General features: G+C 46.5%; 1 protein-coding gene across 1 annotated transcript in view; it reads right to left on the bottom strand.

Annotated features, from left to right (window-relative positions):
* Window positions 1-26486, bottom strand: part of Spred2 (sprouty-related, EVH1 domain containing 2) — a 101536-nt gene that overhangs the window by 16874 nt on the left and 58176 nt on the right. Inside the window, 2 exon segments of the mRNA NM_001047094.3 lie at window positions 935-1103; window positions 7411-7588. Coding sequence (NP_001040559.1) covers window positions 935-1103; window positions 7411-7588 — 347 coding nt within the window.

Raw genomic sequence — 26486 nt, 5'->3', positions numbered from 1 at the left:
TCCTATTCCGGTTTTGAGACAGGGTGTCTCTACGTAGTCCTGGCTCCTGGCTGCCCCAGAACCTTACTTTGTAACTCAGAGATCTTCCTGTCTCCGCCCACTGAGTGCTGGGATTACAGATGTGTGCCCTAGCACCCAGCGCTTTATCCAATTTTAAAATTTAAATATTAATTTGAAATAGTACAAGAATCCTACTGTTCTTATTATTTTTGGTTGTGAGCCTGGTCTTTAATGGCCGAACCATCTCTCCAGCCCGAATCCTATTGGTCTTAAAAATAAAGAAAAAAGAATCCTATCACTTATTGTTCGTGTACAAGTAATTCTTGCTATGTAAACCCACGTATTCAAACCACAGGCATGGCTTAAATTTCTTTTAAAAATTAAAAAAAAAGGCACATGTATGGGTGTTTTAGGTTGGGTACCATGTGTGCACTACCTGTGGAGGCCAGAAAAAGGGCATTGAATCCCTCGGAACTTGGGTTACTGGTGGTCATTAGCCAACTTTTGGGAACTGGGAGTGCTAGAAACCTAAGCCACGGCTCTTAGCCACTGAGCCATCCGTCCAGCTCCTGCTTACGATCTGTTAGTGGAGCCTTTCATGTTATAGATCAGCCACTTAAACCGAACAGGAAATATCTCAAAGGCAGCTAGAGCCCCGTGTTCCACTGAAGAGGTGAAATGGATGAAGGCCACCCACGGGGACACTCAGAGGTGCCTGCTTGCTTATGGTTCAGGACGCAGTTCGGCCAGCTAGGCCATTCAAGCTGAACACCCCATCCCACAACTGCTCACTCTGGGCGTCTGCAAAGTTTTTGTCATCCAATGGCCCCAACCCCTGCCACAAACAAGTCAAAAATATAAGATGTCAGACTGTTGAGTGAAAAGTAGTCTGGACCGTTTCCACAGCCCCACTAAGTGGTGGCAAACCCAGTACCTTCTATAAGGTCTTCGATGGCTTTTCTCACGCCCCTGTCAAAGGCTCGTGCATCCGCAGGGCTTTGGAAAGTAAGTCCAAACTTCCTATTATCAACCTTCCAATGGTGAAACGTCGGATTGGCTTTGGTGTAGACCAAGTCCTTTCTGACATAGCATTCCAATACAACCTAAAGGATTGAAACACAGGCTGGTTACTTATGCGACAGCCGTTAACGGTGCCTGCTGTAAACCCGATCGAGAACCATCGCTGATGGCAACTGACCCTGGCCTCCACGTGTGTACTTTTCCACCTGGAATGACCCGCTGACCCACTGACCCACTGACACCTGCTGCTCACTGTCTGACTGTCTCCCCACACCACTCCTCTTCTTCCTGCCCCCCCCGCAGTGTTGGGAGGCCTGTGCTAATGTCTGTCTTCCCTCCTGGTCCCAGTGGGTGTCTGCCCCTGTGTCAGTGAACACAAGTGGGGAATGAGTTCATCTCTCCTGACTTTCTCCTATTTGGCAACGCCAACCAGTCTGCACATTCTCGCTGGCTCAGAACTCTCGGCTATCCTCACCTCCTGTTTCTCCGTTCAGTAGTCACCATGCCCATTTCCTGTGTCCTCCAATGTGTGTAGTCCCTGCAGCTCTCCTCTGGTGGTGTTATTACCAACAGCGCAATTCCATGTTCCTAACAACTGAGTCTAAGGAATGGCTTCTGATCTTTGTATTAAACCCAATACTGTTTACCTAGGGTGGGAACTACAGCAATGTCAGCAACGAGAAGAGGGACGTGGTGTAAAAACACTAAGGAAGAAAAAAATCAATAGCTCACACTCCCTCCCCGGGACATACCCTACCCAGTTCTTCTCCCCACACTGACAATCACTCAGCGCTCGGTTTAATATTCTCTAATAGTGTCTTGTGGTTTAATCTTGATCGCGTAATTAGATGGCAAGATATGCCCATCTAATTCAGAGCTCTTGCTTGACAGGCACCAGAGCTGATGTCATTTCATAGAAGAGAAGCCTTGCAGTCGGGCAAATATCAACTTCATGTTCTCATTAGAAACGGTCTCAAACCGTATTCATTCCCATAGCTCTATTACAAACACCAAAGCGATTTTGCTGGGTTTTAAGCCTTGGGATCTTGTTTTGTGAAGCTCTGTCATTAACACACGTGGAACTTGTTAATCTATGCCAGGTGAAGGGCAAGAGTAAAGGCTTATGTAAATTAGGATAAATCTAGATTAAAGAACAGTGCAAATTTCACTCTGTACTAATAACGCTACTCAAACTGGCTTATCAACAGCAGCAATGAGTTTAATTTTATAACGCAGTATTGAAAGGGGACAGCCCCTCAAAATTCTTATTTTAACTGCTGATCACGGTCATTTTCCCCTAAGAATATCGCAGGGACTAAATGCCAGCCCAGCCTCATTCCACACTGGGCAAGTCCAAGTAATCCAGGGTTTAATTAACAAATGCCATCCATTTTAGGAACTAAACGAATGCTTCCATTCAAAGTCTCAATCTATTATCATTACTATTTTACCTTATGGTTTTGCCAATAGAGAGACTCAGTTTTTTTTCCCATATTTTCAGAGTGAAAAAAAAAAATTAGTTGTTTGGTTATCACTGTCTCTGTCTCTCTCGTCCAGACTAGCTTTGAACCCTCCATGTAGTTGAACATGGCTTTCCAAATCCCCCTGCGTGCTGGGATTCCAGCTTGTGTCACACTGTGCCTGGTTCATGCCACGCACATGCTGGAACCCACAGCTCCCGGCTGAGCCCCTGCCCCAGCCTTAGAATTGGATAATGTCTATGGATGCCAGAGACCTCAGCCTTCTGTTTCTCCCATCCCTTACCCAGCATCTCCTCAAACCTGTCACCTACCTCGCCAGTCTCTTGTGCCTGCTTTAGTCACATACACACAGAAGTTTGTATTTTAGTTTAGCCATTCCTATAAAGTGCTTCCTTCTGCAACTTGTCTTCTGTCTTTCCTAAAAGTGTGCCTTATCCAGCTCCCCGCATCCACGTGGTGGCTCATAACTCCAATTTCTAATGGACTTGACACCCTCTTCTAACCTCCTTGGTTACCAGGGCACACACGCAAATGGCAGAACACTCATAAACAGAAAATACTTTTTAAAAGGTCATGTCTCAGGGTGTGTGTGTGTGTGTGTGTGTGTGTGTGTGTATGTGTTTGTATCTATGCAGCTCAATGCAAAAGCGTACACTTAATATGCCTAAGGCCCTATATTTGAGTTCTAGCACCAAAAAATGAGAGGAAAAACCAAACAAAGAACCTAGACATTTTAGAGATAGGGGGTTCAATGATGGTATGGAGTCGGGCGCAAGACGTTCACTCCAGCGAAGGATTAAATAGCAGGCTTTCAAGGAAGGGAGCATAAAAAAGGTGTGGGCTGAGGGCATAGCTTAGCTGAAGGATGCCTTGCTACCGTCCCACAAGCCCCGGGTCCTCAGCATCAAATAAAGTGGGCATGGCAGTGCAAGCTCGTACTCTTGGGGGATGGAAACAGAAAAATCAAACATTCAAGGTCACTCTCACCTAAGAGGTCAGGCCGCCGGGCCTACCTGAGCCCCTGTCTTTTTTTAGTGCAGTGTCTCCTTAATCCCAGTACTTGGAAGGTAGAGGGAAGTGGGTCAACCAAGTGTTTGAGGTCAGCCTGGCTAGGCAGGGCTGCAAATTTTTAGTTTACATATAATTTCTCTGGGCAACCTGATTTTCTCTACTACCACAAATCCTATGACTAATTAACTTGTTAGCATATCTATGTAGAAGCCACATCAGTTAAACGGGCTCGCAGGCTCCGATGCATAACTAAAACACGCACAGTACCTCGGAGCCCCTCCACATACACTGAAGAAAAAAGAAGAGCACTTCATGCACACCCCAGCTGGGTGAAACTAAGTTTCCATCCAGAGCTTAGCCACAGTCCCTTCACCTCGCTCTCCCCGCCTCTTAAAGGGGCTTCCTTCAACAACCCACTCCCCTTCAGAGCTGCCGCAGAGGCTCACTGCCTTATAGAAGCTGGGAGACCAAGGAGAGGCCACTGTCTCTGCAAATGGTGTGGGGCAGGAATCAGGGCGAAACACAAAGTGGGGGGTTAGGAAGAAGAAGGACAAGCAGGGGGTGGGGCGGGGGGGTACAGGCGTTCGACTCAGGTACACAGGGCACGGAAGCAGAGTCACACACTTACAAGGGAACAGGGAGAGGGGCTGGAGAGATGGAGAAATCTGAAGGTGGGTCAAAAGGTGGGAAGAAGGCATTCCTCAGAAACAGAGGCTGATCCACAGTTCCATTGGAGGTGACAGAGTGTGGCCCATGTGGCTGCCACTTAGGAAGCAGTGCACTACATAAGGTGGAGACAATCTCACAATCTCTCTTCCTCCCTCCCCTTTCTCTCTCTCTCTCTCTCTCTCTCTCTCTCTCTCTCTCTCTCTCTCTCTCTCTCTCTCAGCTGTACGAATATAGCCCCTTGGATAAAAAGGTGGATTTATACTTACTATGTCTAAGTCATTGGGAAGACACGAGTTCACAAATGCAGTTTTAAAAGGAAGGGGCTTGGTTAGACAGTCTCAACAGCTGTTTTGAAACTGGGTGTGTTGTGTAGTGGTTAAGGATTAGTCAATCCTTCAAATGCAAGAAATGAACAAATAAATTTTTGGCTCAAAAAAAAATTAAAAAAAAATTAAAAAAAAAAAAAGAAAGAAACTGGGTATGGTGGCACCTGTCTGTAACCCCAGAATCTGGGAGGCACAGACAGGAGGATTAGAAATCCAAGGTCATCCTTAGCTGCCAAGCCAGTTTGGGCTACAGGAGAGGCTACCTCAAAAAGCCAGAAATGAGAACTATTCTAAGATGACATTTTCTACAGCAAGCCAGAGGAATATCAGGAAAAACGGCTCTAAGGATACAGGACCCTTCACGAAAAGACAGCCTGCTAACTCAGACTACAAAGGAGGAGGCAAGAGAAACAATTCCTACTGAAATTCTGTAGGAGAGGAATACCAGCAAAAGTGCAAAAGCCAAGACACAAATTATTAAAATGTATCAACGGTTAGTATGTTGGTAAAAATGAATACCTTTATAATACCACACATACCAAGAGTGAAGTGCTAATAGATAAATATGCAAGAGACACTGACAGATAATTCAGTCATAATGAAAAGAACCAAACCACTTATTGATGTGTGTGCACTTGTGTATGTGTACATGCATGCGTCTGTGTGTGTGTGTTTCACGCATGTGTCATTAAACACATGTGGAGGTTGGAGGACAATCTACAAGAATCTATTCTCCTCTACGGTGTGGGTGCCGGGGACTGAACTCAGGCCATGAGGCTTGGTGGCCTGTTACAATTTTTTTTTAACAAGCAGGAAACCATATAAGGCCACAAGTAATCAAACGAGGTCACTGTCATTCTACCAAACTGATAGAGATTTAACATATATTACCTCAGAATGTTAAAGGAAAATCTCACACACTAGTAGCATCCCATATACCAAAGGTTGTGAAAAGCAGGCTCAATGATTTCTTAAAAGACACGGAATGTTCTTAAAAAAAAAAAAAAACACGTGGTTAGATGTGTCTGCGTAGTACCACGGGGCCACTAAGGAGAAGAGCAGAACGCCACTCGAGTGTGAGCGACATGGGAAGGTTCTTAACGTAAATGACTGTGAGGGAAACCTGGAGCGCTTGACAAACCGATAAACAGTGTGGGGATGAAACAACGCACAGGAGTGCAGTGTGCCTCTCTCTGTCTTGGTTTTGGCACCTGCAATGCTGTAACAACATGGTCCCCAAGAACAAGAAACCTTTCCGTGAGTGTCACCTAACTAAAGGGACAGCACTGTACTCACGGGTACGTGTCAGGCACACGGCTGTTACTCCACTTTAAAAAAATAAATCGATTGACTGATGAGGGTGGTGGTGGTTTGTTGGGACAGGGTCTTACTCTATAGTCCTGACGGGTCTAGAGTTTGCCGTGTAAATCAGGCTGGGATGGCCTTGAACTTAGGGCTCTGCCTGCTTCAGCCTCCCACGCACTGGTATTAAAGGTGTGCACCACCGTACCTGGCCACTTCTTTATAGTGCGGTCGCGCTGCCTATACTGAGAGCATTCTTAGAAACAAACCAAGTGAGAAGTGTCATTTCAGCTACTGGATTCGTGATATTCACAAACCCCTCTGTCTTATCTGTTTGGTAATCTTCTTTAATCCTAAGAAGTGGCTGGGAAAAAAAAAAAGAGACCGATCTATACACACTTCACACATTCCAGGGTCTCAAATGTGACAGCAACAGAGAGTGGAGCCATCTGCATTTCCTCTGGAAGAGCCTCTATCACCGATCACATTTTCAGACACTGTACATTTCTCAACATACACTTCCAGAGTCAGGGGGAAGTAATTATGTTTAGAGTAATCAATCTCAAGGAGGCTTAGGACCGGGGACACGCAGTGCTCTACAGAGAAAGTGCTTGCCCACCACGTGAAGGCTCTGGGTTCAATCCTGAGCAAGCGAGTAAAGCAAGAAGGGGAGCTAGGCTAACTCGCACTGGGGGAGCAGTTAGGGTTAAAGTGCACGTTCAGCATGCGTGAAATCCTAGGTTTGAGCTCTGGTAATTCCCCTACTCCCACCCCCCAAAGAAGAATAAACTGGACTTGGATGGTTTTCCTTTCTCCTTATCATAAACCTACACAACATAATCCAAGACTCTCTGGTACTCGCCCTTGCTGTCTGTAAGAATCGCTTCCCCCCTGCACTTGTCTACAAGCACGCACAATTACTTATGGAAGTGTCCTGCTACTGACTCTTATAATCCTTTACCAGAGACACTTCACTAATTGCTTCTGACATGACAGTTGTACCTGTCTGTGTCACGTACGTGTGCTTTGTGAGTGGAGGCCAGAGGGAGACATCAGATACCCTGCTTTGTCACCCTTCACCTTATTCACTGGACCTGGAGCTAAGACTGGGTTCGTTAAGCCCTGCTGATCCTGTCTCCCAGAGTGCTGGTGTTAAAAGGCCGTGGGTACTGGGATCCGACTCAGTTCGTCAGGTTTGCACGTCAAACACTCTCACAGCACTGGGCCATCTCCCCAGCCCTAGCTCTGGTATCTTTCATACAAACATTTATTTAGAAAGAGCCAATGTAAGGTGATACTCTCGCACACGTTATCTTCTACCCTGACTCTACAGTTTGTCATTACATGACTTGTAATAATACCGAACATACTTTTGCTTTAAATAAATACCCGTTATAACCTTGATTAATCAAAGATGCAGGCAAATGGTCAAATGGTCAAATACCCTTGTCCACAGGCACTCTGTATGGTACGTGGTTAACAGACTGGACTGGGAAGGGAAGGAAGGCCATATTAAAAATATCAAGGGGAAATGGGCTGAAACCTATGTACAGAAATCGGCCGTCGCTATTTTAACTGCCACGATGTGTGTCTGTCATTACCAGTTTGTCTTTCTGTCGTTCGCCATGGATGAGAAAGCCGCTCCGTCCGTTGCCTTCAGGGTGCATGACCTTACACACCCCGACGCGACTGATCCCGCCTCCTTCCTGTGGGAACCATCCCCCGCTGGAGTCATCTCTGGTCATAACCACAGCCTTGACACGCACAATATAGCTGTCACTAAAACGACAACAAGAGAGGGCATGACAACGGTCTAGTAGCTGTAGAATGTGCATCCTTCCCAGGGCAAGACAGCCACCAGCTAACACTTCTCTTGACTTGTCTGCAGAAATATGCCTCACAATAACCCAGGATGGGGGCCCCACCTTGACATTTAGGAAAACCATGTAACACAGTATCAAAGTCCATCTTTTTCCCTTTTTTTTTTTTTTTCTGGAGCTGGGGACCGAACCCAGGGCCTTGCGCTTCCTAGGCAAGCGCTCTACCACTGAGCTAAATCCCCAACCCAAAGTCCATATTTTAAAAGATGCCCACTAATTAACACATTTTTTACTTGTGAATCTTTGAAGATGCACACAGGGATAATATTATTCTCCAGTTTCTGAGTGTTAAGCAGTAACTGATGAATAAGTTAATCTCTAGAATTTGACCCCGGATTTGGAAAGCCAAGCCTATTACCTAAAAGGATGTTACCACTTAAATCGTTTTAAACTTAGTTTACAGTAGGTGGACCGACTTTAGCATTTTAGGAAGCTAAGAATCTTAGCAAACAAAATCCACTTGTGAATCGCCAAGTCCCCATGCACCACTTCCACGGGTGGGAAAGGCTTCAACTCAACTCTACCCACCTGTGGCCTTTGCTTCTGCTCCCCCTTTCCCGTCTCTATGGATGATTTGCCCCAAGCTCTAATCTACCATTGCCAAAAAAAATCCTCTCCCCTCCCCAAGACCGACCTTCTTTTCATTCTTGGTTGGTTTAAGACAAGAGTAATTACATACTCAATTGATGTTTTCCTTCCTTTTTTTGGAGCTGGGGACTGAACCCAGGGCCTTGCGCTTCCTAGGCAAGCGCTCTACCACTGAGCTAAATCCCCAGCCCCGTTTTCCTTCTTTTTAAAAAAAAAGATTTTATTTATTTTATGTATGTGAGCACACTGTAGCTGTCTTCAGACACACCAGAAGAGGGCATCAGATCCCATTACAGTGGTTGTGAGCCACCATGTGGGTGCTGGATATTGACCTCTGGTTGGCTGGGAGAGCAGTCAGTGCTCTTAACTGTTGGGCCATCTCTCCAGCCCAAGGTTTTCCTTCTTTGCATGTAATTCTTTTTTTCCCCATAAGAAACATTCCCATCTTCTGTATGTCAGGCGCTGTATGCGAGAGTTGAAAAAGCAAGAATGGGGAGCGCCCTTTAATGTTTCCCACCTCAGCTCTCAGGGACAGGCTTCACAATGAGAAGCCCTGCATGTCTGTTTCAACTCACCCATCCCAAAGGTAGCGTCACCCAGACTTTTTGTGATCTGCTACTGTGACGTCACTGCTTTCCCACACCCAGGCAACATCTGCTCCCTCACGCAAGTTCTGTTTGCTTTCTTCCTCTAGACTCAGTGGAAGGTGCCCTTGTGGCCGCTCTCTCGGGTAAACACATTGCTGCCCTGATCTGAGACGTGGGCATGAACCACTGGAGCGGACACCTGCTTTCTTCAGTTCCTTCTTTTATTCTGGAGTCGAGGCCTTGCCCTGTAGCCTAGCCTGGCTTTGAACTTGAGATCCTTCTGCCTCAGTCTCAGAGTGGTGGTGATATTACAGGCACGTTACTAAACTTTACCAGTCAGGCGAAACGGTGCCAACATTCTGCATGCATCCTATTAACATTTCAATGCCCCTGAGGATTTTGCTGACACCTCAGCACGGAGGGTTCTGGGACTTTTCCAATGTCTTTGCACCCACCATAGCTGTCCATGCCCAGGGTACCAAGTCAACCCCTGGGCTTACCACCAATATGGACACTACCCACAAACCTCATTATTCCCTTTCTTTTAGTCTCATGAAACTAAAGTTGGTCTCAAACTTACTTCATAAATGAGGCTCGTTCTCTTGACCCCATGCCCCCTCCCCTCAGTTCTGGTATCTGATCCAGGTCCTACTCTCTGGCCAGCACTTCCTGGTCTCACAGTTCCGTCCTCCAGGCTCTAGCACTCTCCTTTCCTCTAGGACCAGGAGTCTACTGCTCCCTATGTCCTCCCCACCTGTTTTCACTCCTCTCTACCCCACTCTCCCCCTCTACTGCTCTACACAGTCACAGGACTTATGCTAAGCCCCCATGGGCACTGCTACATTTACCCTCTCTCCAAGAAGACTTCAGCTAGTCTCCTGCCTCTAAGGTGATGCATGCGCGATAGTTTTGTTGAGAAAAGCCAACAGTTGGTTGAGACCTGCCCCCGCCCATCACGCCCATCCCCGCCCACCATCACGCCTTCCTGTCACACAGGCTGACCCATTCTCCATTCCTCCGCCTCAGTCAACAACACCCACCCTCACATTTCTAGCTGGCCTACCTACCAAGATCTAGACCAGTGACAACAGTGGATGAGGACATATCTCTCTCCGCTTAGAGGTCTAAGTCATCGCTAGCAACACGTGTCAGGTGAAACTCTTCCTTCCCAGGGTCTTCCCACCCTTGGGGGTCTCCCTTCATGGTCTCTATGCTGACCCCACCTTGCCCTGAGGCTACTATACTGGTACCACAACTGGCATCTTCTGTTCATAGCTGTCTAGTTTCCCCGAGAACGGAGGAGAGGATAATCTGATTGCTTCCTGTGCCCTAGCAGCCCAAATCTTACCTCCCGAACGCCACTCCCATCCCGATGGTTTCCTGGCTGGCCCTGCACCTTTCTCTGCACACAGCAATCAGGCACACTGTATTGTACAACGTCTTCCATTAGAGTTCTTTCCTGACATCTTCTGTAAGTGGCACCCTGGCCCCAGTCTCAAACTGCTGGCTCTGTTCCCTGTTTGCCTGTGAGGATAAGACTCAGTAGGGCCCCTCATTGGCCACTTCCGTTCAGCACGACAGAGCCTACGATGGTATCTAGCCTATCGATAGGTCGTAGGATCAATGGACTGAAACCGTCACATGAATAGGCTTTTAAACATTGAAGCTAACAAAGTCTCTGTATCAATACCCACAGCAGCTTAACTGAGACACGAGAATAGGCTTTTATCCAGGGTGGCGTTGGGAATTGAACGCAAAGCTCTTGTGCATGCCAGGCAACTGCATGAGCTGGAGCCCATTTTTCTAAAATTCTACGTAAATTTTGTGTTTAATTACATTTATTTATGTGTATGCCCCTGTGCACGTGTAACAGTCAGAGGACAATTTGTGGGAATTGGTTCTCTCCTTCCACCAGGTGAGTCCCAGGGATTAAACTCAGGTCAGGATTGGTGGCAAGCCCCTCTATCCTCTGAGTCACCTCCGTGACCCAGCCAGTCCTTTGTATTGTTTTTAAGACAGGGTCTTACTAGGCTGCCAAGGCTGGGCTTGAACTTGTGATTCTCCAGCCTAAAGGCGATGATGAGGTATCACATCACAGAAACAGGAACCTTCCCAGGTAATTGGCCTGCACAGAGTAACAATAGCTAGGATCCTCAAGGCTGGCTGGGGTCACGGGCATGCATTTCCAGTTCTGAAAGGTTGGGACTTCGTTTCCGTTAATTGGTAACCTGAATGAAGTGTCACAGGTTACACATGAAGATGTGCATGCAGATGGCACAAATCACGCCTGTACTTTTATTCTTAGAGTCTGCTCACCTCCAGAGGATGGAGAACACTGGGTATGAGATGGCTCAGCAAGCAGAGACACTTGTCCCCAAGCCAGACATCCTGAGCACCGTCTCCGGGATTCATGTGATGGAGGAGAGAGCAGATGCCCTTAAGTTGTCCTGGTCTCCATACATGTACCATGACACATGCCCCCCAAATGTAGTAGTAGTGATGACAATAAACCTACTGGGTGCTATGTACAACAATGATAATAAACCTACTAGGTGCCGTGTGTTTAGATTTTATGTGTGTGTGTGTGTGTGTGTGTGTGTGTGTGTAAGCAATTTTGGAGAATCCCCACATTTTCTCCCCATATGACATCAATTCCTGAAACAATAAGAATTCCTAGGATTTGTAATTTCCTGTACACACTGTAACTTCGTCAGATTATTCCATGAGGGCATTACGAGCTCAACACCACAGGTAATTGCTGAGGTAGGAACTGAAGCTCTCTACACTATGGTTAAAGGCACACGTTTTACTTCCCGAAGCTCCAGCTGTGCCTCCTTCATCTGAGGGGATAAAGGAGTCATGAAAAGGGTAGAGAGATACATCAAGAGCGTTAGTGCCACATTAAGTATACATTTATTAGAGATTTAAAAAAAAAAAAAGTACCCAGCTCCTTGTTCCCAGGCTGCAGACTGTGTGCTCTGCACTCTCAGGCCTATAGCCTTCCAACTTGATTACTCCTACCAAGTGCCTTCCTTCACGGGAGGGCAGGGAGGTAGGGGCTTAAAAGCAGACATGAGCATGCATGACGTCTGGGTATTCATCTGTAATGTCAGGAGCCAACTACTTCCTATCTGTGGCCCACCAAGGTTCCTTGGCCACCCCACACACTGAGCAGGCTTCTACAGTCAACCAGCTGCTCAAAATCCAACAGTACAGAGGGAACTCCCTGACCTTTCTCCTTCCCTTCTTTGTAAAACTAATTCAACAGTGAGTGGTGAGGGGTTTATTATTCAGGGCTGTGCAATAGGAAGGTAAAGGACAGGTCCACTTAAAAATTCTCTCTCTCTCTCTCTCTCTCTCTCTCTCCCTCCCTCTCTCTCTCCTATTTAAAAAAAATCAAACAAAACAAAACAAAACCTCCCCAAACTAGCAAACTTTGGATGTGGCCCCGACATCAACTGAATGAAGCCCAGGTCAGAATGTGAACTAACCTGAAGAGCCAATGTCATTACCAATAAATGACATTAGGTGACAACCACTTGAGCCAAACTGGCTGGACTGGGGACCTTTTCATTTAAATGTGCTTTCTTCAAGGAAAAGCACTTTTTGGTCCCTAACATGGCTGACTAATTTGTCCTATAACCACTCAAAATCAAAAGGAGGCAGGTAAGATCCTACGGCAGGGTCAGAATGCTGGGACTTCCTTTTCCTTAATGCGTAACCTGAATGAAGGGTCACAGGTTACACATGCAGGTTACACATGAAGATGTATTTGCACGTGCATACAGGTAGACGTAATCGCACGGAAAGTAATTCCAAAACTGCGGTGACATTTTCATTCAACTCGAAGCAGGCCGCATCCCAGAAGTAAACCGAGGAACTGAGGGAAGCTGTGGAGAGCCTCCATGTTCCCCATCTTATGGAGGATGTGTGCTCCTGACTGCCCTGCTCAGCCCTGGCCCACCTCCTCGGCTGCCGAGAACATTTCATTGTGATTTTCATTTTCTTTACAAAAGGAAGGCAGAGTCTACCCTGAAGTAAGGCACGATGAAGGCCACTTGTCAGAGACTCTGTGGCTTGTTTTTGCTGGCAGGCTGACTTTAATACCAAAGGTGTGTCCCTAAACCACAGCACTCCTGCACCCTGAAGAGTAAGTCTGCAGAGGGAAGGCTCTGCCGGCTGCCAGGCACCTGAGGGGACAGCGTAGTGGGTGCAGCCTCAGCAGCAGACAAGGTCATAAAACCCGGGATGGATGGCGCTGCAGGCTCACCTGCAGAGGAAAGGGTTCTGTCTGCCATCTGTGACTCTCTGCCTCCCTCCCCCACCTCCTTCAGGGAGGGAGCCAATTTCATAGCACCATAAATCCTTCCCAGCACACCCCACGGCTGGCGGGCGGCTCTTATCGGATCACATGGCTTCTTTATCTCTCCATCATGCCTAACGTCGGGTTTGCTTCCTTCCAGGCTCTCCACCACTCCACCAGACCTAGAGAGGGATTAGCTAGGTCCCAGGTCCTCTTGCTTGAATTCCTGCTTCCTGAGCTTCTCCTGGAGCTCAGCACACACTCGCTTCATTTTACTCACGCACCCGTGCCCCAGGCCTCTTGGTGCCTACAGGTTTATAAAGGTGCTTAGATTTCACCAAATTGCCCATATATGTGTGTGCTGTGTTCTGCGCCTAGCGAGCTCTGTAAAATCAACCATCGACATGCCATGGCAAGGTCAAACATGTTGAGAAGCCGAAGGTGCTGGTCACAGTCCACTCCTGTCGCTTTTTCAAGCGCTCCTCTTGAGCCACAATTACTTAAAACGTCATAAACGATGACTGCCTTGGTTTAAAAATAAATCATGTATTCTGAACTCGATGGGCTAGAACAGTTACCCGTGTGGTTTTCTGAATGGTAGTTATGGGGTATTCTGCGGCATCCAAGGGAGAGAACATTTGCTCTGCATGCTTAAATGCATAGGAAATAAGGCTTTCGGAGTCATTCCTTTAAGTGGGTACTACATGTCTGGTTGGTAGCTCATTATGGAAAACAGCTTTAACGAAAACCTCCTGTTGGATAGAAGATTTAGTTGCAAAGACACCATTTCTGGCAGGGGGCCCCCGTCTGGGAGGGCAGTTGTCACTCTTCTCTCAGAAGCTGCTGTGAAGCATTCGGGTCCCTTTCTCAACACTAACCCTTTGGCTTCACAAGAAAAATGGTGTTCCGAATGCCGGCAGATCACTTCAGAAAAAGGCTTGCCCGGAGATATTTCTGATCAGTGAGGCCGACCACAAAAAGGAACTCAAGAGTCATCTATGAAATTGCCCTTCCCCGGTGTCTGGGAATAAAAGGTCTGTGCACTTGAGCGGCCCAGTCTTTCAGCTGGGACTCAGTGCCGAGGCACAGAGCCATTCTGAGAAAAAGCAGGCCTCTTGCCCACTTCACTGCGTCCATCCCTCGGTTTCCAACCCCACTCCTGGTAACGGGTGCCTTGCAGAGCTTCTGACTCACCACCGTACGGTTCTACCACAAGGCTGACAGCTTTTATCCTCAGTGTCTTTCTTATTTAATCATACAGGGTAAGTTTTCAGAAATAGAGCCCCCAAATATAAAATGGCATCTAAAATATGGTAACAAATATAAAGCGGAATCTAAAATACCAAGAACTCTGACTTTCACCCAAGCAATTAGGCCAAGAGGTCCTGCTTACACTGTAGGAACCCCACCCCCCTCTGGGGTGCAGAGTTCCATCCTTTTGCTCTGAACTGGCCAAGAGTCTATGACTCTAAACCATTTAATGAAAACATTTAATAAAATCCCATTGTAGCCTTGAACCCATGACCCGGAAGCACTGTTCACATTTTACCCTTGGAAGGTGAGGGCAGTCCGTGTACCTTGATGCAGACACGAAGCTGCCACACACTTCCTGTGACAAGGAGGCAGCGTGAGCAGCCTCTCACACTCACAAAATATTCTAGCGCCCATGGGGCTCCCGCTCTACCCGGTATCAAAGACAGCATACAGTTTGGTAATCGAACCGAATTATGAGTCATTCTTCAGAATGAATCCTAGCAAGTCAAAGTTTGTGAGCGCAGTAGGCCGTTGGGGCTTTAATTTTCCTCCCGAAGTTTCGATACAAAGCCATTGTTAAAAACAGCTACGAACTCCTCTGTTACGGACTAGTAATTCTGAGGAGAAACTTCGTTCGCCCACCCCTTAACACGCAGGGCTACTGAGCATGCTCACACTTTTACCCTTCGCATCATAATAACAAAAGATATATTGCTGTAAGTGTGTTTTCCAATCTGACCTTACATCTCCAGGGCATGGAGAAGCCACAGCTCCAGGGAGGCTGTGTATGCACACATTCTCTTGTGTGGGGCCTACTGCCCTGGTCCTACAGACTTCTGGGGCTGTCCCAAAGTTGGGGTACCAGCCAGTGTGCCACTAACCAGTCTGGTCTGTGGCCCCTAACATCCAGAAGGGACAAAAAGAAGCTGTATGTGAACCCAGGGAGCTTCAGAGATGGAGGCCCTGGGGGGGGGGGGGTGGTGGTGGTGGTGGTGGTGGTGGTGAGTAGACAACCACGGATCCCTGTAAACACCAACTCGGGCTCCTAGTAAGCCTAGACGATCTATGGCACCCGGACAGTTTGAGTTTCCGTGGCTCCCGATAGCCCTTAGTCAGAGTGCCCGTTCCAGGGGTGAACTCGCAAGCACTGAGCATGGAAAATGTAGCTGCAGTGTGAACTCACACTGGGCATTCCTTCACAATGCTAGTCTGGGCTACTTTGTGGCTGCTAACAGAGTCGTGTTCTTACTGTTCAGTGCTGCCTATGACCTGAACATTCTACTCTGTCTTACCCAGTATTCTGTTCTGCCATGTTCCCTCGGACCACAGCGCACCCTGGCCAGCAGAAAAAAAACAACAGTGAAGAACCTGGTCTGGAGGGGAAAGGATTATCAAAAATTCAAAACTACATCTTTCATTGTGTGGTGGTGGCGGCCCATGTGCCTTTAATCCCAGCACTGGAAGCAGAAGCAGGCGGATACTCCGTGGTCAGCCTGGTCTACAGAGAGTTCCAAGACAGACAGACAGGGCTACACAGGAAAAAAAGAATCCTGTTTGGGGAGCGATGGGGGAGGTACCTCTTAAAAAGGCAACTTTAGACGTGTTGTCTAAGGCAGGTGACCTAAAATAAAATACTCTTGGGTCACCCTCAGTGTCAGTGTTACCTGAGCGCTCCCAGAGTAACCAGGGAGTAAAAAGTCCTGTGCAAGTGATTTTTCATGGTTTCTTTCGGTTTCTACTGCTTTCTTTTGGAATGCCGGTATATGCCGCATGCAGTACGCCGGGAAGGGACCCTTCTCTGGAAAATCTGAAGACTGCTTTAATCTATACAGCTGAAGAGCTCATCTCTCCACCCCGGGGCCGCAGGGAGCAGAGACCATGAGTACAGTGACCACGGGCACAGCGCCTCCTCCCCCTCCTGAAACAGCCACGTATTTCCCTCAGCTGCAGGCTGCAGGCTGCAGGCTGCAGGCTGCACCTGTAATTACCGCGGAGTTTGAAACACTGGCTCCAGGAAGTTGAGCTTGTGATCTCTGGCAACAAGAACAGACCCATCCGCTTCACATGCACACGCCAACCATACGTTTAAAAAAAAAAAAAAAAAGTCAAGATTCAATGGAATTCAAGAATTCTTTTAAAAGAGAAATCAAGAATTATTTCTTTTTTTAAAGAAAAGGTTAAAAAGAAAATGAAAAAAAAATTCTCTTTAGTACCAAGCACCAAATAATTCTCCACCCCACCCTAGGTGGGAATGACAGGTACAATGACAAGGTCACATCAGGCTTCTTCCCAGCCAGCACGGTGCTCCCTCCAGGATGCTGCAGTGCTCCCTCCTCCTCACCACCCCTCCCTAACTGTGATTTCCAGGCTACTGGCTGCAGTTACTTCAGGACCACAAAACTCCATGCCTTTGCTGTGCCTGCCATGCTGTTAAATCCACAGTACTATTCACAACCTTCTAAAAATGCTAACCTAGGCATTTCTGGGATACCACATAAACATTTTATTCTAATAGTTTGCTAACATTCAAAACACCAGTTGGAGGTAGCCCAGACGGTTTTGTCCAAAAACCACTAAAACATAATAAGTTTGACATTTATTTAGTTTTTTTTTTTTCAAGAATTTGTCTTATTCTTACAGACTAAGTATGTGACCTAAAGGGGTGAGTTTCGGGGTGACTAATTTGAAAAGAAGTGGGAACTAGAGAGCCCTGGGAGGTCAAAGGGTCAAAACTGAACCAAGGTTTAGGACTCAGCCTTTATTGTCTGTTCTGCACAGCCTGGGGTCAGCGTTCATAATTAACCAAGATCTAAGGATTTCCATCAGAAGACACACTGACCCGCCCTGAGAAAACTCTTCTCTCCTTTTACCTGAAAGCAATCACGCTCTTGGGTTTTTCCCTTCACTCTTGCGCAAACCATTATTCCTGGTCCTGCTTAGACCTCGAGGCCAGTTAACAGAGACACTGACTCGCTGAACAGAAGGGCTCCCACCCCCGTGAAAGTACACCGGCAACAAGACAAAAATCAGTTCTTCAAAACACAAACGGCCAGGGGAGCTGCTCAGAGTTAATCTCCAACCCAGGGCTCTGACCTGCAGCCAGGAGCTTTCTCTGTCTCCTCCTCTTGACTGTTTCTGCCCTCATCATTGGAGAAAGCAAAGGAAGTGGAGTGTCAGCAAGAAACTAGCTGACAGGGGCCAGGGAGTGTGAATTCGAGGTACACACTTCATCAATACTGCCCCTGAACAGCTTGACTACTTCCGCCCAAGACACAGATGTATTCCCTCCCCCTCCCACTCCTCCCACGGTCAAAAGGTCAGGAAATTACTTTACCAAATTCAAAAACCTACAAACTCTTTTACAGGCCAGTCCTTAAGATCTCTCCCAAACAAAAGGTGATAATTTAACCCACAGGAAGGAAGGAGAGCCAAGGGCCCACAAGCCACAGGCAGGGTTTTTTTACGAGCCTCACTTTATATCCTAGACAGATCCACCCATAGGGTGTCCTTTCAGGTGGCGAGAGTTAGTGATTCATTTAGTGCTCTTTCACCCCATTCCGGGTCCCGCCACCTCCTTTACTGCGGAGGGAGAGACAAGCAACAAAGAAATGTGTTCAAGGTATCTGGTCTGCACTGGGGGCCTGAGTCTCCACTCCCCAGCGGACACTGGCTAGAGGCAGGTGGTGGTTATCCAATCATGTGGTGAAGAGGCACCCTTTTTAAAGTTTAGTTAGGCACCCTTTTCAAAGCTAGAAAGAACATGAGGGACTGAGTAGGATTCCTCATTCGGGGAGAAAAGGGACTGTTCAAGGTTACTGACCTGGGGCCAGAGGAAGGGTGGTCCCCCCCATCTGCCCACACTGTTTACAAACAAGGGCTCTGTGCTGTGGGAAAAGTCCCTGGATTGGTGCTGTTGGGATTTTAAGATTTACTGGCTTAGTCAACAACTGTGAAGGAATTTTAAGTGAGGAGGAATTACTAACAGCCCAACTCCGGGTCAAAGCAACAGCTGGAGGGAGGGAGGAGGGTGCGGGGGCCATCTTGGCTGTTCCTCCTGGACAGAGGTCATTCCATTTGGCATTTATTAGTTTAACTAGACCGATCCTGTAACACATCCCCTCCTCACAACTGGGTGTGACACTGATTCCACTACCGAAAACGTATGCAAGACAGGGGGCAGGAGCCAAAGGGCTTTTGAGGTCTCTTTACAATGTCTGGATTTTTTTTTTTTTTTAAATTGGCTTTACAGTCCCTTAGTGTTGCCAAGGGCTTTAGCAAACACATGCTACTGAACATCCTGCAGAAGCAGAAAACTTGTAGTGGTAAAATCCAACAGAATACATTTAATAGAGGAAGACCAGAAGCCACCAAGACCCAGGACCACAACATAGGCTCAGCTCCTTCACTCAGCATGGACTGGCTACCCAATCATAAAATTCCCAGAGCAAGGGAGTCCTACCGGAGTCTTTGAAAAGGAAGAAAATGGGCCTTCAAATGTAGCTTGGTGGCAGGGTGCATGCCTAGAATGTGCACAAACACACACACACACACACACACACACACACACACACACACACACACGCATGCACGCACGTGCAAGCACACAGCACAAAAACATTTTAAAAATGAACTTAATAAACTGCGTGTGGATGAAAGGCTGTAACTAGCATAGGAGTTTTTAACGTGTTTTGCGTGCATGTGTTTGTATGAAGATAATGGAGTTATATACAGTTGTGAGCTGCCATATGGGAGCTGGGAATTGAACCTAGGCTCTCTGGAAGCACTAAGCCATCTATACAGCCAGCCCCACCCTTTTTTAAGATTAATTTTTTTATTCTCTGTACATGAGCTGTCTTCAACCACCACAGAGGAGGGCATCAGATCCTATCACAGATGGTTGTGAGTGGGAATTGAACTCAGGACCTCTGGAAGAGCAGTCAGCGCTCTTAACCATGGCACCATCTCTCTGGCCCTTTTTAAAAAAGGCAGTCTCACTGTATATTCTGGGTTGGCCTAAGACTCCCATAAGTACATCAGGCTAACCTTGAACTCACAGAGGTTGACCTCAAGTCAACGTAATAAAGCCATCACAGTGAGCAATGCTTTGGCATCAAAGGAAAGAATAAAAGGTCTCTAACAGGAGGCCTGCCAACACCCAGCTCCATATGCAAAGGTGTGACAGCAAGGCTAAGGCAGAGCTCCTAGTGTGCCTCCTCCTCTCTCTCTTCTCCCTTTTAAAGATTTGTCTATTCAAATCTACCTGATGGTGTGGCTTGAGGATGTTCAGAGCTCAGGGCTGCCTATGGTTAGCTCTTCCCTTCTACCTGGAGTGCTACAAGGGCAAACTCAGGCCGTGGGCAAGTGACTTAGGAAGAGCCTTCATCTTGGCTCTCTGGGACTGTCACAATTCCCAAGGCACCACAAACAAACCACCTTGCCTCTGGCCATTTCTCCAGTGAGGAGGTCTAGAAAGGAGTTCTGTAAACCTAACAGATTAACTCTAACTGGATGCTCGGTGGGCGCCCCCCCCCCAACTCCTTGTATTTGCATACCATCAATCAACTTTAGCCTTTATTAAAAGGCAATTCCACCTCAAAAGACTTATTTCAAACACATTCTCACTCCAGTATTCGCAATAAACCAAGAGTGGCAATAATCTAAAATTCACTCACCCAGATAAATCCATTCCATTCCGAGATGACTGGTTAGACAATGTAGCAAGGATCACCGTTCAGCTTTAACAAAGAATGGAGCCCACAATGGGATTGATTTTTGAGAAAGCTAAGCGAAAGAATCCAGTCAAAAAAAAGAAAACAAGCTGGGTGGATGCGGTGGCCACGCCCTTAGTCCCAGAACTCAGGAGGCAGAAGCAAGTGGACTCTGTGGAGGCCAGCCTCATCTACAGAGTGAGTTCCAGGGCTACACAGGGAAACCCTGTCTCTTAAAAATAAAATAAAAGGGGTTGGGGATTTAGCTCAGTGGTAGAGCGCTTGTCTAGCAAGCGCAAGGCCCTGGGTTCGATCCTCAGCTCCGGAAAAATAAAATAAATAAAATAATAAAAAGGCCACTGTACCATCTATTGTTTATATTGTTATCTAAAAGCCACAGAAAAAGAAACAGAAAGTAGTATGGTGGTTGTCATGGCTGGGGAAGGGGGGTGGAGGTGGGGGGAGTCAACCACCATGCGTGGAGTTTCGGTTTTGCAGAGTGAGGTCTAGAGATCTTAGAGTGCATAATCGCTGTCCCCATGCTGTACACCAAACAGTCGCTGAACTGGTAAACTCTGGGTGGGAAAAAAAAACTATTTGTGTGTGTGTGTGGGGGGGGGGGGCATGTCACAATGCAGATGTGGAGGTCAAAGGGTAACCACCATGAGTTTGTCCTCAGGCTTGGTGACAAAGCACGGAGCCACACCACTGGCCCTGCAACCTGGTTCCTGCCACAGTGAGGAGGTACCTTGAGAAGCGAGGAGTCAGGTGAACTGGGCTCAGAACGTGTGGGAACGTCTGGGCTGCATGAGGGAACATTCCCAAAGCCGTGAAGGAGTGAACATCACCAACGCCAACTGCTTCCACTGCCAACATCAACCCCACTCTGCTCTTTTTCGTGCAAGGCAGGCCAGACACAACTCAAACCTTTTAAGCATTGGCTTTATTGACAGAAAGTGCCCCACTGTTCTATTCTAAACTCTGAGGCAACATTCAAAAAAAAAAGAAAAAAGACTCATCATGGGTTATGTGTGAGTGGCTGCATGTATGTGTGCATATCACATGCATGTCCCCAAGGGTGTTGGATCCTCAGGAACTGGAGTTACACAAGGTCGTGAGTCGCCACGCGGGTGCTGGGAATCGAACCTGGGTCATCAGCAAAAGCAGGCAGTGCTCTCAGACGCTGAGCCTTCTCCCCAGCCTTGACAACAGTGTTCCCAGTGAACACTGAGCAGCCTACAATGCAATCCACAGATCTCAGGGGTATTTTTATGATTAGACCCTTTTTATTCCTTGATTTCAGTTTTAAAGATGACTAAAAACAATTACAAGAGTTTTCTAACATTTCCATTTCTTTCTCCACGGGAGTTAGCCATGTTTTTAATAGTCCTCAAGGCAGGAAAAGAAAAAGGGACTGGCTTGATCCCCCCTCCCCCTTGGAACATGTTCCTGCCAGGTTTTGCACACGCAGCTCTTTGTGGAGGTGATGAGAACACAGGCCCACCCACGGACACTAACTCTGCTCATCACCCTCCCTGAGCAGCCTCGGTGACACATGCTGTTGTGGGGAATGGAATTCAAGAGCCCCAGTCAGGGGACAGGGCCCTCGGAGCCAGAGCAATGGCAGGCAGGCAACGGAGGAAGCCAGTGTTTATAAATAAGGAAGGGAAGAAAGGAAGGGAGGGAGGGAAGGGAGGGAAGAAGAGAAGAGGGAGGGGAGGAGAGAGAGAGAGAGAGAGATCCCATTCTTTACAATTGCATGATTTAGCACTGAAAACAGTTACCTCTTGATTAGAATCTAAAGATAGCATCTTGCTGAAATTTTCTTCCACAATGACCTCTGAAGACAGCAAGTATAGCTGAGTCCCAGCACCACTTCCAAAAGGAAGGTTGCGCTTATAATCTAAGCCAAAAGCTTTTTCAAAGAGAGCTGAGGTGCCAGCCTCCTTCTAAAGTATTGGTTTTCTCTATGGTTCTCAGGAGCCACAAGGAAATGGTACTTACAGCTCAGCTCCTGTACATGGCTCCTGTAACTGCCCCTACTTTCAACCCCAAGGCAATCTAGATGTTCATGCACCAAACTGCCAGCAAGCTTACACCCAGGAAAAGGACCAGTCCACAGTGCCTAGATAAGAGTGTACTCATTTATACTTCAGTGTGAGGCCTTGTGTCTTCAGAAATCCACACCATGCTTGTCTTTGGCTTCTCTGAGCTACACAGAGAAACCTACAACTTTCAAATAACGACACAAACTTGGAGTGTGTGTTGCAGACGTAGGACAAGTGTGGTGGCCTGACACAGGCGATACACAGGTAAAGCCTCTGGTGGGAACCGGGCGTGTTCTCAGCACACACTCATACATGTGAACAGCAGGAGCAGGCTGCAGACTCCAGAAACAGGGCTCTCGAAAGCACGTGAGTATTTTTAAATGTTGGCAGCTGGTCTATAGTGGTTTTAAATTAGCTTGTTTTTATGAAATAGTTACTGAATTCATATAGCTGTAAGTGTGAATATAATTTTAATAGATCCTAAAAAGAGGAGAGTCTTCCAACCGGCAAAAACCGGGAAGCTGTCTGTTCCACTAAGATACCATGGGCACTATGATCTCTTAGAATAAATGTGCTCCCTGACTACCACCTCCCAAGAAACAGAGTGGGAAGGAACATCTTTTGTCCACAGCCATGTCTGTTGGCTTGGTTCAGAAAACATGGATACCAAAACCACCGTGAAGTAGATTTTGGAGTAAAGCAACCAAAGTTAAAAGGGTTTGAGCCTGGGTCCAAGTGCCTAGCCCATGCCGCTCAAGGGCAGCAAGTTCAATCAATATCCACTGACTACTTCTAAGCTGAAGAAGCAGCAGTGTCTTTGCACTCTTAGAAGAGAAAGAACTCTAAAGACATCAGTCACCCTGGGCCAAGGGCTCACAGTGCTCGACATCAATGGTATCTCCGGTAGCAGCAGCCGAAGTTCATGTGCGAAGCTCAACAGAGATCTGTAAGAACTGGTCCTCACCTGGGCTAGTTCCAATAAGACAAAGAATGGCAAAACAGAATATTTTCATAGAAAACACCAACCAATCAAGAGATCTACTCTTTGAAATACAAGTCTCCTTAGGTAGCCTCGGGTGGCCTGGAACTTGCTATGTAGCCCAGGCTGACCGTGAACTTGAAGACAGACAAGATCATATACTGTAGCCCAGGCTGGCCTGGAATTTACAATAATCTGTCTAACCTCAGTCTCCCGTGTGCTAAAATTATAGGCAAGAGCCACTATGCTTGATGACGTTTGGCAAAGTGAACCCCAAATTGAGTATGGCTTTTACCAAAATTCTGGGGGACCATGTTCACATTTATATAAAAAAGCTACCAAAAACATGTGTTCTAAACAAGTTAACATGCTCGAAGCAACCTTCCTGACCTTGGAACAAAATCTTAATGAGAAAGAAAAGGGCCCTCATTTTGAATCCGAAATATTTTTAATATCAGCAAGTGTTGTTGTTGAATGTGTACTATATATACATATATGCACATATGCACACAAAAATAAACACTACAGATGTGGGCAGGGAATTCTTAGCCAGACCCCCACATACTCCAAACACCATTCTTCCTCATTATCGTCCTTGACCAAAATTAGCAAGTTACGGCCTAACAGGTGGCTCTCATTTATAGAATGTAAAATTAATGAAATTTAAAGGAGGTCTGTCTTGAAAAACAAGCTGGCCGTTCTTTTTTTTTTTTTTTAAGGGGGGGGGAAGCACACTTTAATCTATAATCTACAATCTACAAACTCCTTCCAAAATTTCTGAATGTGCTAAAAGCAATAAATGAAATAAATCTATTTATCAGGAGTTTAAAATTCATACACCTGAAGAAAATTAGGGTATTACTATAGGTTCTATGATAAAACAGGAACAAAGCCTGCCTTGCTCTCTAGTTTGGTAATTCCAGATCTGTTCAATGCCGCCTCTCAACAGCAGGATTTATACCCCAGAGAGGACTGTGTAGTCAACGCCTCATCTTAGGCAATGTATGGGCAACGGTATTATAGGTCCTGACCCAAGTGTGGAGAGACCGTCCAGCAAGGCAGACATAGCACAGATATAAACTAACTACAGCATCTGTCCTGGACAAGAGGGACTTAAAAAGTGTCCTTTAAAAATATGAGGAGACACTGAACAGTCTGTCAGCACACATAGGAATGTTTAATATACTCAAATAAACAAGGCATGTGCCCCCACTAGCTAGGCATTGTTTAAATTTAGTGAGTGAAGAAAAGAGAGAAGGTCAGACAGGCAGTCACAGCCTCCCAATTATGTGGAATGATCCTTCAGGTCATGTGGAAGCTATAATTAAATGTTGCTACCAAATCCTCACTCCCCTTTCTTCTACCTTGGAAAAGTTAATGCACTGATTCAGTACAAGCAAGTCGTGATCAGCAAACATATCCACCCAGGAGAGGAAGAAGGCTTTCTTGCATTAAGCCACATATTAGGGGGTGGGGCAAAAGGTACCGATACCAAAAGACATTCATAATTAGCCTGTTAACACCAGATAATATCCTTCAGCTACCCCCTCTGCTTATTCATTGTTTCAACATTCTAAGCTACCTACAGAGAAGGTCTGTTGTCTTTCTGTTTCAAGTAGCATCTTTAAAACTTATTAATATAAAATGATGGGTTAAAGCCATTTTGATGTGAATCTCTAAGGAGAGGGATGAGTGAAGAAAAACTATCCAACAGAAGATCGGTGGTTACCTGTCTCTGCGTGTGGGTAAACACTCACATGTACACACACACACACACACACACACACACACACACACAAACACACACACACACTCACCCCACCCCCAACACACATACAAAGGTTCCTGAGGATAAATTTTTCTCCCTTAAGAATGTTTCAAGTAAACACTGGGAAGGTTCAACACAAGAGGAATACAAGAAGAAACTGCAATCCCAGTAAATAGTCGGCACGTACCTGCCCGGAGATGCCATTTCCTCTACATTGTGGAGTCCAAGGGCTGCCCATTAGCATCATCGCTACTATAAAGCTTCCGATAAAAATGGATCCTCTCTGGCTGACCTGAGAACCAGCTGGCTGCTGAGAAGTAGTTTCCCCCATATATGATTCAGTCTCCTTGACAAATATACTGCATTGTACCGGATGAGTCATCGGCGGGTTAGAGTCCGCATTTTACAGGCCCGTTGTCATTACTCACCAACAACACCCTGATCCTCAAAAGTAGAAACCGGGAGGCTGACAGCTGACAGATGCCTTGGGTTTTTTTTTTTTTTTAATTAAAATATTGTTTTAAAAAATTCCTGTAAGTTACAACGATCAGTCATTGACAGACATTCAAAATGCACAGGAAGCCAAGCTCATACACGGCTACCTGAGATTCCAGTCTGTAGACTCACAAGTGTGAGCTGTCACCCTGCCAAACCACGTAACTTTGTTCAGATTCATCTCTCTGAAGCATGAGGTTGGGGCTTTGTTGATTCCTGTGTTGCTTTTGTGACCACTGTCACCATTTAATCCAGCCTGGCCTCAAACTCACCATCCTCCTGCATTAGTTTCCCTAATGCTGATATTACAGGTGCATGTGACCATGTCTTGCTTGATTCTCGGGCTATAGGATTACCAATTACAAATTATAAAGACCTATACATAAAAATAATTTTTGGAGGTGGGCATAGTAAAACAGTCCTGTGGTCCTGTAGCCCTTAGGAACTGATACAGGAGGACTAAGAGCTTGAGGCCTGGCTTACACAGTGAGACCTTTTCTCCAAAGGAAATAGATAAACGATCATACAGGGAGCTGAGAATGTGCCTCCATGGGTAAAGTGCAGAAAACCTGGGTTCAGTTCCCCACACTACATAAACCTAGGTGTGGTAGCACATTCTTCAGCACTAGGAAGGTACAGACCGAAGTATCAGGAGTTCAAGGTCAACCATAGCCACAGAGAGCTTGAGGTCAGCTTCGGATGAGACCTTGACTAAAAAAGTACAATTACTGAGATATGTCAGGAGTGATATGAAATGATGTATGAGCTCTGTTATAAATATTTTACTCCTACACACACACACACACACACACACACACACACACACAGAGTAAGTAATATAAGGGCGGGAGGTAAAGAAACAGCCAAACCCGAATAAACTGCTGTATCTGAGACTCTCTCAAGTTATCTTGGACAGTTTGCATGGAATATTTACATGCATGTTTTGTTCAGTCCCCAGGATGTGAACCAGAACAAGGTCCATTTTTTTCTTGGGCATGAAGCTTCCATGCATGGAGAGGAGGGACAGCCTGACAGCCTGACAGCCTGACAGCCTGTGGGTGTGGGAG

The sequence above is a fragment of the Rattus norvegicus genome, chromosome 14 (assembly GCF_021556685.1).
Source record: "Rattus norvegicus strain SHRSP/BbbUtx chromosome 14, alternate assembly SHRSP_T2T, whole genome shotgun sequence".
Taxonomy (NCBI): Eukaryota; Metazoa; Chordata; class Mammalia; order Rodentia; family Muridae; genus Rattus; species Rattus norvegicus.
The sequence above is the reverse complement of the archived record's forward strand: the minus strand, read 5'-3'. Positions and strand labels throughout refer to the sequence as shown.